Genomic DNA, 15,611 nt, shown 5'->3' with positions numbered 1-15,611 from the left:
TGGGGCAATATAAGGATAGTGGTAGTCAGTTGAATCCAAGTCTGGAGACCAATTCAGCTTAATAAAATAGTTGTTGAGAAAATAATTAATTAATTAAAATAATTTTCAAAATTTTTAATTAAATGAGTAAAAAAAATTAAAAAAAAAATATGTGTCCACATCAACCGGGTTCGGGACGGTCATCGAAAGTGCTGTGGTGTCAAACATTAGTAGGTTATCACCATTTCATAAAAGTGGAGTATTCATTGGAGCACGTTTAAAAGTACGGGACTCTTTTTATAAATTGCAGTTGCAAGCGAGAATTTTGTAACATGAAATGCTTTACGCTATCTATATCCAGTCAAGCAAATCTGAAGGCTTTGTTTGTCTGAATGAAAATGTAACAAATAAAAATATAAAAGTTATTGAAGAAATTCAGTATGAGAATATATATATACAGGTAAATAACTCAAACTGCATTTTTCAAGGATTGGTTAGCTCATGAGCAAGGCACAAGCACAAATAATTATATATATATAGATCTGGTTTTGGTTGACGGGGAAGGTTTGAATTTGAGTATAATTTAGGATAGAGGTGCAGTAGTCGAACGTTAGAATTGAAAGTATCTCTAAGAATCTTCAACAGCTTCAACTACTTTACTCTTTTTCTTGTGCGTCTTCTTCAAGACTTCCTTCTCTTAAACTCACTTCCTAATCCTATTCATCTCATTCCAAGGTTTTCTCTCATTCTTCCTCTTCCTTTTACATTTATGTGAAAACCCAGACTTCTTTTTGAGGAAGTTGGGCTATAAAATTATATGATGCAAATTTTCACTAAGAAAACATATTACTTAGAGAAAGTTAGATGATCAAAGAAACCAACCCAGTTGTTTTTCATTTCCAATGTAAGATTCAGTTTGTTTTTACCCAGATATTCATTCTTTAGCACAGGCACAGGTACTGTCATTGTCACGGGGTCGTTACAAATTAGGTATGTTGAATATTGTTTTTTTTTTTTTCCAGCTGGAAGCAGGTATGTATTGTGGTGGATGTTTCCATTTGGTGTAGGAGCAAGTAAAGATGGGGAATTTGTTTTATAATCAATGAATGCCTGCCTGCCTGCCATTTGTTTATGTTCTTGGATGATCACCAGTTTACAAACCAGAAGACTGTTGTAACTAATTAATGCTCTGTTTTCACAGGGAAGAGTTGCTGAGATTATTACATTACATTCAAGATAGATGAAGATAGTATCATTCCTTTTGTTACTTGTGTTTTTCTTCTTCCTGCCTCAAACTAGTTGTGACATACGTTCTGATAAACAAGCCCTTCTTAACTTTGCTGATCTTGTTCCTCACAGTCTCAAACTCAACTGGAACTCTTCGACTCCTCTATGCACTTCTTGGCTTGGTATATCATGCGATAGAAGTCGCTCTCATGTACTCTCTGTCCGCCTCCCCGCTGTTGGATTGTACGGTCCCATTCCAGCCAACTCACTTGGCAAATTAAATTCCCTAATCACCTTAAGTCTTCGCTCCAACCGCCTCACTGGAGATCTTCCATCTGACTTGCTCTGCCTTCCTTCTCTTCAATATGTTTACCTTCAACATAACAACTTCTCTGGTACTATTCCTTCTACTCTCTCACAACACCTTATCTCCCTTGACCTTTCCTTCAATTCTTTTACCGGCAATATTCCCACAAACCTTCAAACTTTAACCAACCTTACTACTCTTAGCCTCCAGAATAACTCCCTCACCGGATCCATCCCTCAAATCTATACTTCACAGCTCAAACAGTTGAACTTGAGCTACAACAACTTCAATGGTTCGGTTCCATCTTCCCTTCAAAACTTCCCTTCCTCTTCCTTTGAGGGGAATGATATGTTATGTGGAACACCATTAAACCAGTGTTCTATATTTATTCCGTCTCCTTCGCCTTCACCTTCACCTTCGACTTCTTCTCCTTCCCCGAGATCCCAGCCGCCCTCACCAACCAATGCTCGTAAAACAACTAACAGTTCCAAGAAGAAGAAACTAAGCACCAAGACCATCATTGCCATAGCAATTGGAGCATCTCTGGTGCCATTACTTTTGTTTGCAACAATATTGGTATGTCGTAATTCGAAGAAAAAAGATAGTCGAGACAACCGTGCACTAAAAGAGCAAGGAGGAAGGGATGAGAAGCCTAGTGAAGACTTTGGAAGTGGTGTGCAAGATGCAGAGAAGAACAAGTTAGTATTCTTTGAAGGAAGTTCAAATAATTTTGATCTTGAGGACTTATTAAGAGCCTCAGCTGAAGTACTGGGGAAAGGAACTTATGGCACGACATATAAGGCTATCTTGGAAGAAGGAAGTGTAGTAGCTGTGAAGAGGTTAAAAGATGTGGTGGCAGGGAAAAGAGACTTTGAGCAGCAAATGGAAGGTGTAGGAAGAATTACCCACCATCCAAATGTCCTCCCTCTCTGTGCTTATTACTACTCCAAGGACGAGAAACTCCTCGTTTACAACTATGTAACAGGCGGTAGCTTTTTCAGGTTACTGCACGGTATGATTATCCCTTTCTTCTTATTCTTTAAAGTTTTGTATCTGAAATTGGTTCGTAACTGCATTGCTAAATGACAGCAGGAAGCAATAACTTTGGACGAACACCAGTAGATTGGGATACCAGAGTAAAGATTTCTCTTGAAACGGCTAGAGGGATTGCGCATATCCATTCTTCTGGTGGAGGGAAATCCATCCATGGCAATATCAAGTCCTCTAACATACTCATCACTCAAGACCTCCGAAGCTGCATTTCGGATTTTGGGTTAACTCCTATCATGAGTTACCCTGCTGTTCCAGCTAGAAGTGCAGGCTACCGAGCCCCTGAGGTGATTGAGACGAAAAAGTATACTAAAAAATCCGACATTTATAGTTTCGGGGTTCTCCTGCTTGAGATGCTGACAGGCAAAGCACCAGTCCAGTTAACAGGGCAAGATGATGCTGTTGATCTTCCCAGATGGGTTCAGTCTGTTGTCCGTGAGGAATGGACCGCTGAGGTGTTCGATGTTGAGCTGTTGAGATACAATGACATCGAAGAAGAGATGGTGTTGATGCTACAAATAGCAATGGCCTGCGTAGGAAGAGTACCGGAGGTGAGACCTACCATGGATGAAGTGGTTAGGATGATCGAGCAAATCCGGCCAGCCAATACATCATCGGAAGAGAACAAGAGACCAAACAATCAAAACCCATAACTGGTTTTTCCATTATTATTGCAACGTACAGGATGTTTTTGCCTCAAAAGTGATCTTTTTAGCATTTTTAGCTTTCAAATTCATCCAACTGCACTGTGCTTTTATTTACATAATTTGTAAACTTACCGCAAGAGAAAATAGCTTAAGTTCTATATTTTCTTCCATTATCAGCAATCCTGCTGAACCTTTAGCGCTTCAAATTATAACCTAATCTTCAAACCAAGGATGAGTTCACTTTGAGGGCCATCTTCAAGAAATTTAGGTCTTGCTTGAAAAAAAAAAAGTGCTTTTAATTAAAGAAAAGTTAAGAAGAAATGATATAATTAAAATTCATAATTAATTCATTTTATTTAGAAGAAATTCATAGTTAAAATACATTCTATCCTATCGAACATAGCTTCAAGGAGATTTCAGATTATGGCAGGACCACTGCAAAACAACCTTGTAATTGTATGTAATAAAAATGTATGCAAACTCCAGGTACATGCTTCATTTAAGTAGCTTAAATACTGTGTATGCTAAACGAGAGAAGTATAATTCAGCTACTGACGTCTGACCCAACTTGTAAAAGGGGGAAAAAAAGGAATTAGTAATACTGTTCCAAGCAGACCCAGATATTAGCCTGTTTAAGTTTTGTTAACCAAATCCGCCCCGCTAACATATTTAGCAAAAAATGAAATTAAGCGGAGTGGTGCCCCAGTAAGAGGAGCATCAGAAAGTGGCACAGCCTGAGGTTTATCATCATTCTCACCAGCCTGAACCTCCAAATCTTGGAGCGGATTTTCATCTAAAGGAATTTGAACAATTTCTCCAGACTCACCTTCAACAACAGCTTCAACTTCCAAAGTCTCCAACTTATATTCACCAGATTCAGATACCGAGAGATTTTCACTGGTGATTTCAGCATTTCCAAGCATATCATCACTGCCTGCAAGAGAAGAAAGCCCAGCTGCTGACCTTTGTCTGTCAAGCATATACAGCTCATTCACCTGACAACCAATGCAGGTGGATAACATCAAATATACTCTTCTTTGTCTCTTGCATGCACAAAAGAATACTCACCTTAAGTAGGGCAAAAGTATTGGCATAGTACACGGAACAAAAATATTGTTTTGCCCCTAAAGCAGCAGCATACATAATTTGAAACTGAAACAGGATAACATATGGATAGGATAGGTTAGGAACAGGCAGTTAATCACCTTCTCAATAAGCTCTGCATTTTCTGTGATCAATTTGTTAACCAAAGCACAAGCTGCTTCAATTTGGGAATCCTTGTCCTCGGGTTCAGAGGCATGCTAAAATTAGACACAAAACAAACAATCATTTTTTTCATATACAGATCAAATTTTCAGAACTGCCAAGTAGAGGATAATAACACGCCATAGAAGTAATGCTATGATACCATGACCATGAAAAGTAACTTTCTAGAAATAGAGAACATGGATACAGGAAGCAAACCTTTTTCATTTCATCTAATGTGTTTGTAGAAGCAATACTTGTCTCTAGGTTCTGAAGCTGTAACTGCAGACCTGACATGCTTTCCATCAGTTGTTGATTTTCTTTCATGAGGCTCTTCCTGGATTCTTCCAACTCCACCACCTGCCAGGCTTTGTTTTAATTTCTATATTAGAACAAAAACTCAAGTTGTTCCACAGAATCGTTATTCCCTTTCTATCCAACTGAAAATGTAATGTATTCTAATGGCAATTTGGCATCCTTCATAATACCAGGAAATTTGATAGGCAGCTTGAAATGCACCAGCCATATGAACTATAAAAGCAAATAAAACACTATACCTGCATCCGTAACCTTGTGATATTGACATTCATGCTGACAATTGTTTCTCTGGCTGCTGTCTGAAAAATGTTCTCAAAATTAGATATTCAAGCAAATGTTTTCAGGTTTAAACAGCTGCATATAAATGAAACAGATGATTTTAAATGTTAAATAACAAAGATTTTGGCACAAATGATCAGAGAAAATCAAAATAAAGATAGTGCCACAGCACATGAAAATTGTTCTACTCAAAGATTTCCTTCCCATCAGAAACAACTTAAAGTTACACATCTCATGCAACACCCATATCTTCAAAGGAAAACGGAAAAATAATATTAATAAGACATCTTTGGTAGATTTAAAATCAATGTACCCATCTGTTTATTCTAAGCCTACTCTATGTTGTGGATGTATCTTCATTCCATCTTGGGCTGAACAGAAAATGGTCCTCACTTTAGAATTGCTTTTGGAACTATGAATGCCAAATAACCATCGTTTGGATGCACAAGATAAAATTCTCCAAAACCCATAAGAGACATCAAGGGGTTAATAGATAAATGTGAAACAACCAATGTTTGAATACATATAGTATATCTACGAATATGCTGAGTGTTAAGCCACATTGTCTCTTTATAACGTAGACAAGGTAGATGAGTATGGAGGAGGCTGCACCAATATTCATAAATAACCAAATAATTCTTACATCTGTTATGGTTAAAGAATCTTTATCACTCTCTAGAAGTTTAATCTTTTCCTCCAAGTTTGCCTGTGGAACATTAGAGAAGTATACTAGATTAGAGAAGTATACTAGATTTTCTTTATGCACAAGGAAATATACTAGATTTTCATCCTTGGACAATTTGGCCAACAAAAATCCACTTGCTCAAATCTATTCTAACCACAGTTCAAATTCAAGAATTATGATGGATTACTTCTGGTTTACCAACATAGCTTGCTACTTGGACATGCTTTTTGCCTTTGTTCAGTTGTTCCGAATCCTGAGCACGAGTGCTTGGGATGAAATTGGTTGAATTCATTTCTAGGATTAGTGATGAATCTCACTAGAATATTTGTAATTCTGATTATGATAACAAATTATACATGAAATAGAAATTCAAAACTACATTTTGCCAAACTAAGCTTTAGCCACCAAACTGAAAACACACCCAAAACTTCAGTTATAAACAGAAATTTATCTCAAGCAATGTCCTGATGTAGCAGTACCTATTACGAGTTCAATTAGAGGAGAATGAAGCACAAAACACCTTACCACTTTTATACCCAAAAGGGCCTTCTCATTCTCTAAATGCTGAAGTTTCTCCTCCAAGCCAGCCTGCATTTAATGACGTTTAAGTTATCAATGCAGGCAGGTCCCACTTTCAAGTGCTAAGAAGCCCAATTGGTGTAAAATAACACAACTGTAAAGCAGATACGACAAAGAACATACCTAAAGTGTTAAAAGAGATAATTGCTCATAAAAACCTCTCCCAAAGAAAATTACCTCTTTCTGAAGACACAACTCTTTCTCACTCTGGAATTGAACAATTTTCCTCTCTAGAACAGCCTGCATATTTTCTCTTTAGTCGAACCAAGAAGAAACAAAATGAAGAATTTGCAGTTGCAACATCAAAAGAAAATCCAAAAGTTCGCTTGAAAGTTGATTTTCTATTCTAACAATTAAGTAATCTTCCTCACCTCTCTCTGTGTGTGTAAATCAATTTCGTTTTTCAATTGTGTGGTTGTTTCTTTCAGTGTAACCTGCAAACCACAAGAAGATTGATCTTCTCAGGAACATTGCACGGACATGATTAACATGGAAAGGACAGGAACTGTTGACAACTTTCCAAGTCTTCAACTTAAACATTTTCCAGACTACATCACAATTGGAATAAATTTACCATACTTCTTTCTGTAAAGTTGAATCATTTGTATTCCTCAATTTATTGATTATTTCCTCTAATGAAGCCTGCAATATTGTGGTTAAGGAAAGATAGGAAACCCTGTGTCATAATTAGAAAGTAGAAAAAGAATTGTCTACCCCCACAAAAGCTTCATCAAAATTTTCTTTCATTTATTCAAGTAGACTAAGCTGGTACCTGTTTCTGTCTTACTGAATCATTTTCCATCTGTAGCAGTTTGATTTTCTCTTCTAGGATAGCCTGTAAGATAATTGCAATGAGTTACCATGTGCCCCACAGGAAGAGAAACTATTTAATATCCAGTAATTATATAATTGCAATTAAATTGTTGAGTCTATTCCCACAGTTATATTAAATTATACCTCAATCTGTGCACGTGAATCATTATCAAGTTGCAATTGTCTTATTGTTCCTTTTAATATGGCCTGCAGAAACAAAGCATTATTTCTTTCTCAATGCCAAGAGAGGAGAGAAGACAGGAACAAATAAATTGATAACTCAAATGAGTCACCTCTCTTTGCAGCCACTGTTCTTTCTCTGCTTCAGTTAAGACGGACTGTGAAACATAATTTTGAAATTATTTACAACATAATTATTTCTGGGAATACAAATGGCAAGAAGGCGGAAGAAAGGAAGAAAGAGACGACTATAAAGTTGAAAATGGGCGTTTAGGCTGTAACATGTCTTTGAGTCTTTCACATCAAATAAGGATGAAATGCATGAACCTTAAATATGCAATTAAAAGCCAAAGTTCACAACTTCTAGAGAATCTGAAATGTTAAGAGAAGCTGCACGCCACTAGAATGTCATATATAATGTATATTCGTAATACCTGCTTGGAATTTCAATAGCTTACAGCGGTTACTAAAGTTAGTTTATTTCAAGTGGGATTTATATTATGTTATGGAAGTCTCGTTATGCTCCCACCATACTTGCCTAAAACACATATTGCAAGAAAAAACCTATTACACAAGGTAAATTGTTAACCATACCATACAGTAGATATAAAATGTCTAAAGCACACTGCATATAAGCATATTGCTACAACTGGATGAAATACTCAGGTTGTACAATAGAAATAAGCACTTCCCTTGTAAGCCCTTCAATTTCTTTCCCAGGTACATTAAAATGGATCAACCAGCGGTCCTTTCTAATACAAAGAAACACTATAAAAGGCTTATGCTACATTCTATCAATCAAAATTTGACCCAAAACAAATAGTTATAACTTCAGAGTCCATCTGCAATGTATATTTATGTGCATTACATTGTTATATGGATTCTGATCCGAAATGACAATGTGACAACATCTCGTTTTTCTTCTTAGTACTGGCTTATTCTTTAGCTAGAATAGAATATGAGATTCATATAGACCGTTTGACATGCTAGAATAGGTTTCTGCAGTAACCCCAAAAACAAATACAAATACATATTACATAAAAAAAACGAAATCATTCAGCGGTCAACATGAAGAAACACAAGTCAGTTGAATAAAAACTTACAATATCTGTTCCATTGTCCTCATGCCTATCAAAATCAACCACAACAGCATTTTGGGGAGCCCCATTTGGAGCCTCCGTAGCGAGGCTAATAGCTTGGCTGTGCTCATTATTACCATTAGTTGCACCGTTCTGATCCGCACCAACAGCGAGATCTTCTGTCGTTTTAGTCTGCTTATTTTTCTTTTTCTTGTTCCTCCTCTTCTTCTTATCGAAGTCCTCCATTTATTAGTCGGAGATATATATCTCTCCAATTGAACAAAATCCAGAAAAAAAAAATTTAACAAATTATTCTCACCCTCACCGAAATATTATATCTAAACTTCTTCGCCTGCAAACAAATTTAATAATACATTTGAGATCTGAATCGAACCCTAATGTGCGCATTCAACTTTCTTTCTTTTTCATTTCCATCAAAAAAGAAAAAAAAAAACTTTCCTTTTTTTCATAAAAATAAATAGCGCAAATGGTATGGTATTTTTGCGATATTGCTTGAAATGGACCAATTGCTTAAAAAATGGCCAAATTTAGCCTTATATTTAGTGGGTTAATTGCACCCGTTGAGATTGAAATTTCATTTTAGCTTAAAAAATAGTCCATTCTACTTTATTTTATTTAATAAAGTTACTAAATTTTTATTCTTGTTTTAATAAAATCATTTTTATCATAAAAGTTGAAAATAATTGATTTTTATATATAACATAACAATTAAATATAACACTCTCTTTTCTCTCTCTCTCTCGGTCGTACGTTTTCCATCGATTGAGGGTTTGTGATCGGATGAAGAGCAGGGACCGGTCGCGGTCTGGTGGAGGGCCGACGCAGGCGGCGTCGGCACGGGCGGGGTTGGCGATGGGTGGGGCGCGCGACGCTAGGGAGGAGGAGGATGGTTCGGGGGTTCTGGAAAGAGGGAGGTGCGATGGTGATCTGCGACGATCTGTGTCTCCGCGATCGGTCGACGGTCCGCGCCTAACGGCGGCGTCGGCCGGTTCCGATGGGTGGGAGGGAGTGATGGGCGGGGGGTCTGTGGTGGTAGGGATGTTGCCGACAAAGATTGGTGAGGGGATGGGCGACGTTGCTGTTTTGGGCAGATTTGAAGTAGGGGGCGGATCTGTTAGATCTAGGGAAGGGGAAGGGTGCGAGGCCGGACCGGTGGACCTAGCCGGTGGTGTGTCGGTGGACCCGCGTGGGTCAGAGATGAGGGTGAAGGTTGCGGGGATTTTGGGGAACAGTCAAGAGGATGCCATGGGTGCTCTTTCGGAGGCATTTAATTCCTCCTTGCACCCGGGTTTTACTAAACTGTCTTGGAAGGATACTGTAATGGGGGTTGTGGAGGAAGACTCATCCCTTCACGAAGAAATGGGGGAAGAGGACTTAGAGGAAATTCTGTCTGATTCATATGTGGAGGATGAGGATCAAGATGATCCGTTGTGTCTGGTGATTCGTTTGACATCGGCTGATAAACGGTCATTGCGCTCTAAATGGAAGTTATCTCTAGTTGTAACTGTCCTAAGGAAAAAAAATTGGGTTTAATTATTTTGCTCAGACAATCCGTGCTCAATGGGCGAAAAAATGAAAAGTCAGTATTACTGATTTAGAGAATGATTATTATGTGATTAAATTTACACAGGCTGAAGATTATCAAGCTGTGATTAATGGGGGTCCATATATTATATCTAATCATATTCTGGCCTTAAGGCCTTGGGTCCCGAATTTTAACCCTAGGGATTGTTCAGTGAATAGGATTCTGACTTGGGTGAGATTTCCGGGTCTCCCAACTGAGTATTATAATGAAACTTTTCTAAAGAAAATTGCTGGACTTGTGGATAGAGTCCACCATGTGGATAAAACTACCATTGGAGCTGAAAGAGGCAAGTTTGCTAAGGTTTGTATAGACATTGACCTAGCTAAACCTCTTCTATTTAAATATTGTTTGCAGCATACAGTTTATTTTATTGAGTATGAAGGGATCCATAATATCTGCTACGAATGTGGGATATTTGGACATACTTATGAAGGTTGTCCTAAGAAGAGGATGGTCAATGAGAATGTTGTTGAAACTGTCATTGCCATGGAGGAGGGCATCTAAAGAGATGGGAGGAGTTTCCGGCCCTGGATGGTTGCGAAACGTTTTGGAAGAAGAAGGACTTGTGCTTATGTTGCCTATAATCTTCCTCCTGACATTAATAATAAACAGGTCCTACTCCAGGATGGTCATGGTAGTAAAGAGTTGGCTGGTTCTAAAAAAGGAGTGGAGTCAAACCTCCCTTTGGAGGTATGTTCTGGTTCCAGATTTGGGGTTCTTCCTGTTGATGGGGATCAAGACCCTGAACCTACTGATGATCAATCAGAGTTGGATATTGATGCGCCTTCCGTTAAGAAGACTCACTAAGGGATAAGTGTACCCCGTCGTTATCAAGTAATAAATCTGGAAAGTCCAGGTATCGAATCCATAGGACTTATTTACCACAAGTATCGAGCTACTTGGTCTCAGGTGTTATCTAGGCTTTGTGGGTTTTGAGTTTGTTTGTTTAAGTTAATCTACTCCTGGGTTGAATTACGCTACTCCTAGCTAAGTTATCTAATTCTAATTACGTTATTCTACGCCTAATTAAGTTAAACTACTCCTAGTTAAGTTATACTACTCCTAGGTGATCTTTCACTAATGCAATTACCCGAAGGAACATGGTATGAACGATAATAATGAAGTTAGGTTATTAGGTCTATTGATTAAAAACCTAATCTAAGTCACTTGTATTCAAGGCGATTAACCCTACTTACCCTCCTGAAGTTCCTAGTGCGTGATTCCTTTGTAAGGCCGAAACTAGGTCTAAGGCTCAGCAATTTGGGCTTAATCAACTAAGAGGTCATCAATCTCCTAGGCTCTGACTAGGTCAGATTCAGCTCACAATATGTGCCTACTAGATTTTGGGGCTTTTCCAATTCCCGCAGGTCAGATCGCCGAGCAGGGTGCACTGCTCGGCGAGCTGGCCCTGCAGGGCCAGCTCGGCGAGCTGGCCTGGCCAGCTCGCCCGAGCTGGCCTAAAAAGGCCAGTCCGACGAGTGGTTTTGCCCTGCACTGTCGCTCGATGTCCCATGATGTAATTTTCGCCCGAACTTATCCCTGCGCATGCACGAAAACTCCAAATAGCATTAGTCTCAAGGCTAAATTGACCCGCCAATTAGAGGTGGCAAAATGACACACGACCCGATTACACGACACGAACACGACACGGATTTTTAGTGTTAGTGTTGAGCTAAATAGGTAATAGGTCATTTTTGGGTTGACACGAAACTGACACGCTAATTTTTGGGTTGGGTTAGTGTTGATAAGTGAACCCGAAAACGACACGAAATGACACGGATATTGAAAATTATTGTTATATTCTCTAGTGTTTTTTTATGTCACTTTATTAATAAAGATAATAAAATCATAATTATTAATTGCAAATATTGATTTGAATTTCCTAAATTGTTATAAACACATTACATGACCCTCTAACATGATATTATCGAACTTTTCAATAATTATTGTTAATATACTAATCTAAAAATGATATAAAATGTTTAAAAACAGTACCATATCTTCTTATATTTTTAAGAGTTATTATTAATATATATGCATAACAAAATTACATGTAACCCGAAAACACGACACGAAATCGACACTAACCCGAACAGGTTAACACGACTTTGACACGAAAGTTTTTGGGTTGGGTTTGGGTTTACTCTTTTTGACACGAACCCGAAATGACACGACACGAACACGATAATTGCCAGGTCTACCGCCAATCGCTCATTTTGAGCAAACGCTCCGTTTGGTGCGACTTTTGGCGGATCAATTAGCTATAAAAAATAACGGAATTATAACATACATGCCATTTTGGCCTTATTTGCCTAAAATGATCAGAAAACGAGCCTAAACAACGAAAAGTTAATAAAACATTTCCAATTCCTAACTAACTCACACAAAAGCATATAAATGCGAGAATTGCTCGCTTATTCATGAAATAACACTAAAAACCGTCCTAAAACCGTACCCAAAGATAATGGTTTTTGACCCCTATCAGAGATGTCGGACTTAGAACCTGCAGATCCAGCTGAAAATAAAGTGGAAATCGTCAACCCTCTTTTTGAATCCAAAGAAGTCTCCTAGAATTTCCCTCAGGATCAAGTTCCTCAAGTTTCAGAGTCAAATAAAGAGGTTAGTTTTTCTAAACCCAGTATTGAGACCAGAAATGGGAATACCATGGGGGTTAATAAGATGAAGATGAAGAAACTTAAGGGTAGTCATAAGACTAGCCAAACTTCTTTTGGTTTCATGGAAAAAAGGGGGGTCGCGGGCACCTCTTCTAGGCTCGTAGGAGCCCCTAACAAATATCTGGTTTAGGTGAACGGGGTCTGTGTTTGATGTCCTCTGTTAATGGATTTGTTTGTATGGAATGTTAGAAGAGCGGCAAGCAAGGCGACCCGTATCCATGTTAAGGATCTGATTAAACAGTTCAACCCGTCGTGTTTTGCTTTACTGGAAACTAAGATAAGTGGAGCTAAAGCTGATGAGGTGGTTAAATTATTTAGAAGTTGGAATTGTGTCAGGTCTGAGGCTAGTGGCCGAGCTGGTGGTATTTGGTTATTTTGGAAACCTAATCTGGTTCAGATTGATATCGTTATTATTGATAAGCAATTTATTCATAGTAAGGTTACTTTCCCTGGTAATAAACCCCTCTTTATCACTATTGTGTATGTGGATCCTATTCTGGTCAATCGTAAACGTCTTTGGGAGGCTTTGTTTTCTTTGAGTACGAGTATGGTGGAGGCCTGGTTCGTTGCCGGGGATTTTAATGATATTGCAGTTATGAGTGATCAAAGAGGGGGAGGGCACCATGTTAGGCATGAAAATGACTACAATTAAACATACTATTTGTGATGAATTAAGGGTGTTTTAGGAGTAATGTTACTTAAAAGAAGGACTTATAAGTGTTTTTATGCAGATTTGAAAAGATTAAGTCGAACAGACTGTAAGCAGCCTGTTTTGCAGAAACCATGAGGAGATGGGCAACCTTTGATCCAGCGGTTAAACGTTGTGTGTCTGATGACGGATAGCGATGTGACAAGCAGCAGGAGCGGCATGAAGGAGCGACAGGAAAGAGCGGCTAAAGTAACAAGATGACAAGAGTGTTCAAGGGTCAAAATATCTTAACCACTTCTAGTAATCCAGGATCAGTTGAACAATCTATTTTGTTTTGTAATATTTTATTAAATACTTTTGTACCGATTGCTTTTTTCCTCCTATTTTTATAGACGTAGTGGAGGGAAAGGAAAGGTACCTTTGGAGAGAACAGAAGATAGAAGTTTTTGTAGAGACAGAAGCTCTCTAAGAAGATTATGACTCCATTGATGGAGTCCTATAGATACAATGCATACTGTTCACTCGGTAGTATGAGTGAGTAGTCGTTTTGAACTGGTTCGACCAGTTAGGGCCTATTATGTAAGTCTTCTATTTTCTTATTTATGAATGAATGTTGATACATTATGATGTGTTTGATAAAGCGTTCACTCTATTGATGTATGCATGTATATTAGTGTTAGATGAATGATAGGGAACTGCTTTCATCTTCACGGAACTTTTTATCAAACGTCCAACCCCGAAGCAGGAATGTTAGGAGGTTGTATCAAGGGTTTTCTTTATTGAAATGTTGTTTCGATCGTAATGCAAGAAAGAACCAACCTTAGGGACGCTTACAGTTGTAGTATGTCTTAGAATCTTAAGAACACACGAGAGTTGACTTAAGTGAGCATTAAAGCAGAAACCTTGACTTCACTTTACGGCATTCATGAATAAATATGATGTTTAGAGACTAAAAGTAACATGTTCCGCTGTGCCTAGCCTGTTCTACCTTTTATCATTATTAAATACTCTTTTTCATAAGTTGAATAATTGACTTTGATACCATTTCACAATACTTCTCAATATAAAGAATTTACACACCACGAACACCCTGTTCTATAAGGTTCTTCTAGTAAAATTTGGTCATCAATCCATGTGGAGACGATACTCTATTTATCACTTTATTACTTGTATCTAGTGCACTTGCTAGAGTCTGTTCAGAGGACAACAAGTTTTTGGCGCCGTTACCGGGGATTGAAAGCAACAAAGTTTATCTGAAAATTTCTGTGAAACAATGTGTTTTTAATCTGTTTGCTAAGTGGTGCAGCCAGAAGTAGTTCTCATACTATCTATGCGCAGAGCTGGACCACCAAATTTTCCTATCGATCTTGAGTTAGAGAGAACATGTAGACAAAAGCAAGCGGGAGCTCGACGAGCAAGACAAAGAGAAAGAAGGATGGCTGGAAGAGTACCACCAGAACAACCAGTCCAACCACCTCCCGAAGGAGAAGGAGAGAACAATAATCCACCAGTCATGAGAATCAGAGATTACTCCAGACCTACCACAGAAGGACACTCGTCATGTATCGTGCTGCCTAACGAAGGGAACAACATGTTTGAAGTAAAAGCATCCATGATACAAATGTTGCAAGCAGCGGTGCAATTCAATGGATACCAGTCGGAAGATCCAAATGGGCATATCCAGGAGTTCATTACGATGTGCAACACCTTCAGATCAAACCGAGGAGTCTCCGATGATGTGATAAAGCAAAGAACTGGCTAAAGAACCTACATCCAGGGACCATAACCACGTGGGAAGAAATGGCCAGTGCTTTTCTAATGAAATACTTTCCACCTAGACAGGCCATCAAACTCAGAAATGAGGTGTCCTGTTTCGTGCAAGAAGAGGATGAATCCTTGGCCGAGGCATGGGAAAGGTACAAAGAGCTGTTAAGGAGGGTACCAAATCATGGCATCCCCATGTGGATGCAAGTACATAATTTTTACAATGGAGTCACCAACACTTATAAAATCCAGATTGAATCCATTGCGAATGGTAACCCAGAGGATCTTGAACCGCAAGCCTTGTACGATCTGATTGAAAAAGTGGTAAGCACAAGTTATAATTGGCATTCATCTAGGAGTGAAGGAAAAAGAACGGCAGATGGGTGATATGGTTTCAAAGCTGACAACCCAAGTGGAACAGCTTTCCAGGCAGATCAGCAAGATCAACGTCTCATCTATTCATAGTGAACCACCATTTAATGATGTCTGTGATTTTTGTGGAGGACCTCATTTTAACATCAACTGCCCT

At 38.5% G+C, this 15,611-nt stretch overlaps 2 protein-coding genes and 1 non-coding gene across 6 annotated transcripts; 1 reads left to right on the top strand and 2 right to left on the bottom strand.

Annotated features, from left to right (window-relative positions):
* The first annotated feature begins 496 nt into the window (after positions 1 to 496).
* Positions 497 to 3,476, top strand: LOC136205592 (probable inactive receptor kinase At3g08680). Of its 3 annotated transcripts, none has more exons than XM_065996249.1 (3): positions 497 to 714; positions 1,002 to 2,525; positions 2,606 to 3,476. In XM_065996249.1, the coding sequence occupies exons 2-3, from the start codon at positions 1,220 to 1,222 to the stop codon at positions 3,214 to 3,216; spliced, it is 1,917 nt and encodes a 638-aa protein (XP_065852321.1). In that variant the 5' UTR covers positions 497 to 714; positions 1,002 to 1,219; the 3' UTR covers positions 3,217 to 3,476. The 3 variants fall into 3 exon arrangements, with proteins under 3 accessions (XP_065852321.1, XP_065852320.1, XP_065852319.1); XM_065996248.1 differs by having other exon boundaries at positions 497 to 969; positions 1,181 to 2,525; XM_065996247.1 differs by having other exon boundaries at positions 497 to 2,525.
* A 63-nt stretch (positions 3,477 to 3,539) lies between these two features.
* LOC136205594 (uncharacterized) lies at positions 3,540 to 8,885 on the bottom strand. Of its 2 annotated transcripts, XM_065996250.1 has the most exons (13): positions 8,413 to 8,885; positions 7,423 to 7,467; positions 7,274 to 7,336; positions 7,089 to 7,151; positions 6,896 to 6,958; positions 6,688 to 6,750; positions 6,494 to 6,556; positions 6,263 to 6,325; positions 5,696 to 5,758; positions 5,013 to 5,072; positions 4,675 to 4,815; positions 4,416 to 4,511; positions 3,540 to 4,205 (listed from the first exon to the last, which is right to left on the bottom strand). In XM_065996250.1, exons 1-13 carry the CDS (start codon positions 8,632 to 8,634, stop codon positions 3,843 to 3,845), a joined length of 1,368 nt encoding a protein of 455 aa, XP_065852322.1. In that variant the 5' UTR covers positions 8,635 to 8,885; the 3' UTR covers positions 3,540 to 3,842. The 2 variants fall into 2 exon arrangements, with proteins under 2 accessions (XP_065852322.1, XP_065852323.1); XM_065996251.1 differs by lacking the exon at positions 5,696 to 5,758.
* A 6,281-nt stretch (positions 8,886 to 15,166) lies between these two features.
* On the bottom strand, positions 15,167 to 15,273 carry LOC136207696 (small nucleolar RNA R71). The gene has a single exon (XR_010676825.1). It is a non-coding gene; the product is annotated as a small nucleolar RNA R71 (small nucleolar RNA).
* Positions 15,274 to 15,611: the final 338 nt, after the last annotated feature.

Source organism: Euphorbia lathyris, chromosome 9, assembly GCF_963576675.1.
Source record: "Euphorbia lathyris chromosome 9, ddEupLath1.1, whole genome shotgun sequence".
Classification (NCBI taxonomy): domain Eukaryota; kingdom Viridiplantae; phylum Streptophyta; class Magnoliopsida; order Malpighiales; family Euphorbiaceae; genus Euphorbia; species Euphorbia lathyris.
This window is presented reverse-complemented; position numbering and strand designations above follow the sequence as displayed.

Excerpts from the sequence above, each read along its gene's own strand:
- LOC136205592 (XM_065996249.1), top strand. The coding sequence starts at position 1,220 with ATGAAGATAGTATCATTCCTTTTGTTACTTGTGTTTTTCTTCTTCCTG. Across the intron at positions 2,526-2,605 it reads CTTTTTCAGGTTACTGCACG|GAAGCAATAACTTTGGACGA; the intron begins GTATGATTATCC and ends AAATGACAGCAG.
- LOC136205594 (XM_065996250.1), bottom strand. The coding sequence starts at position 8,634 with ATGGAGGACTTCGATAAGAAGAAGAGGAGGAACAAGAAAAAGAAAAAT. Across the intron at positions 7,337-7,422 it reads AACAGTGGCTGCAAAGAGAG|GCCATATTAAAAGGAACAAT; the intron begins GTGACTCATTTG and ends TTGTTTCTGCAG. Across the intron at positions 5,759-6,262 it reads CCCTTTTGGGTATAAAAGTG|GCAAACTTGGAGGAAAAGAT; the intron begins GTAAGGTGTTTT and ends AATGTTCCACAG.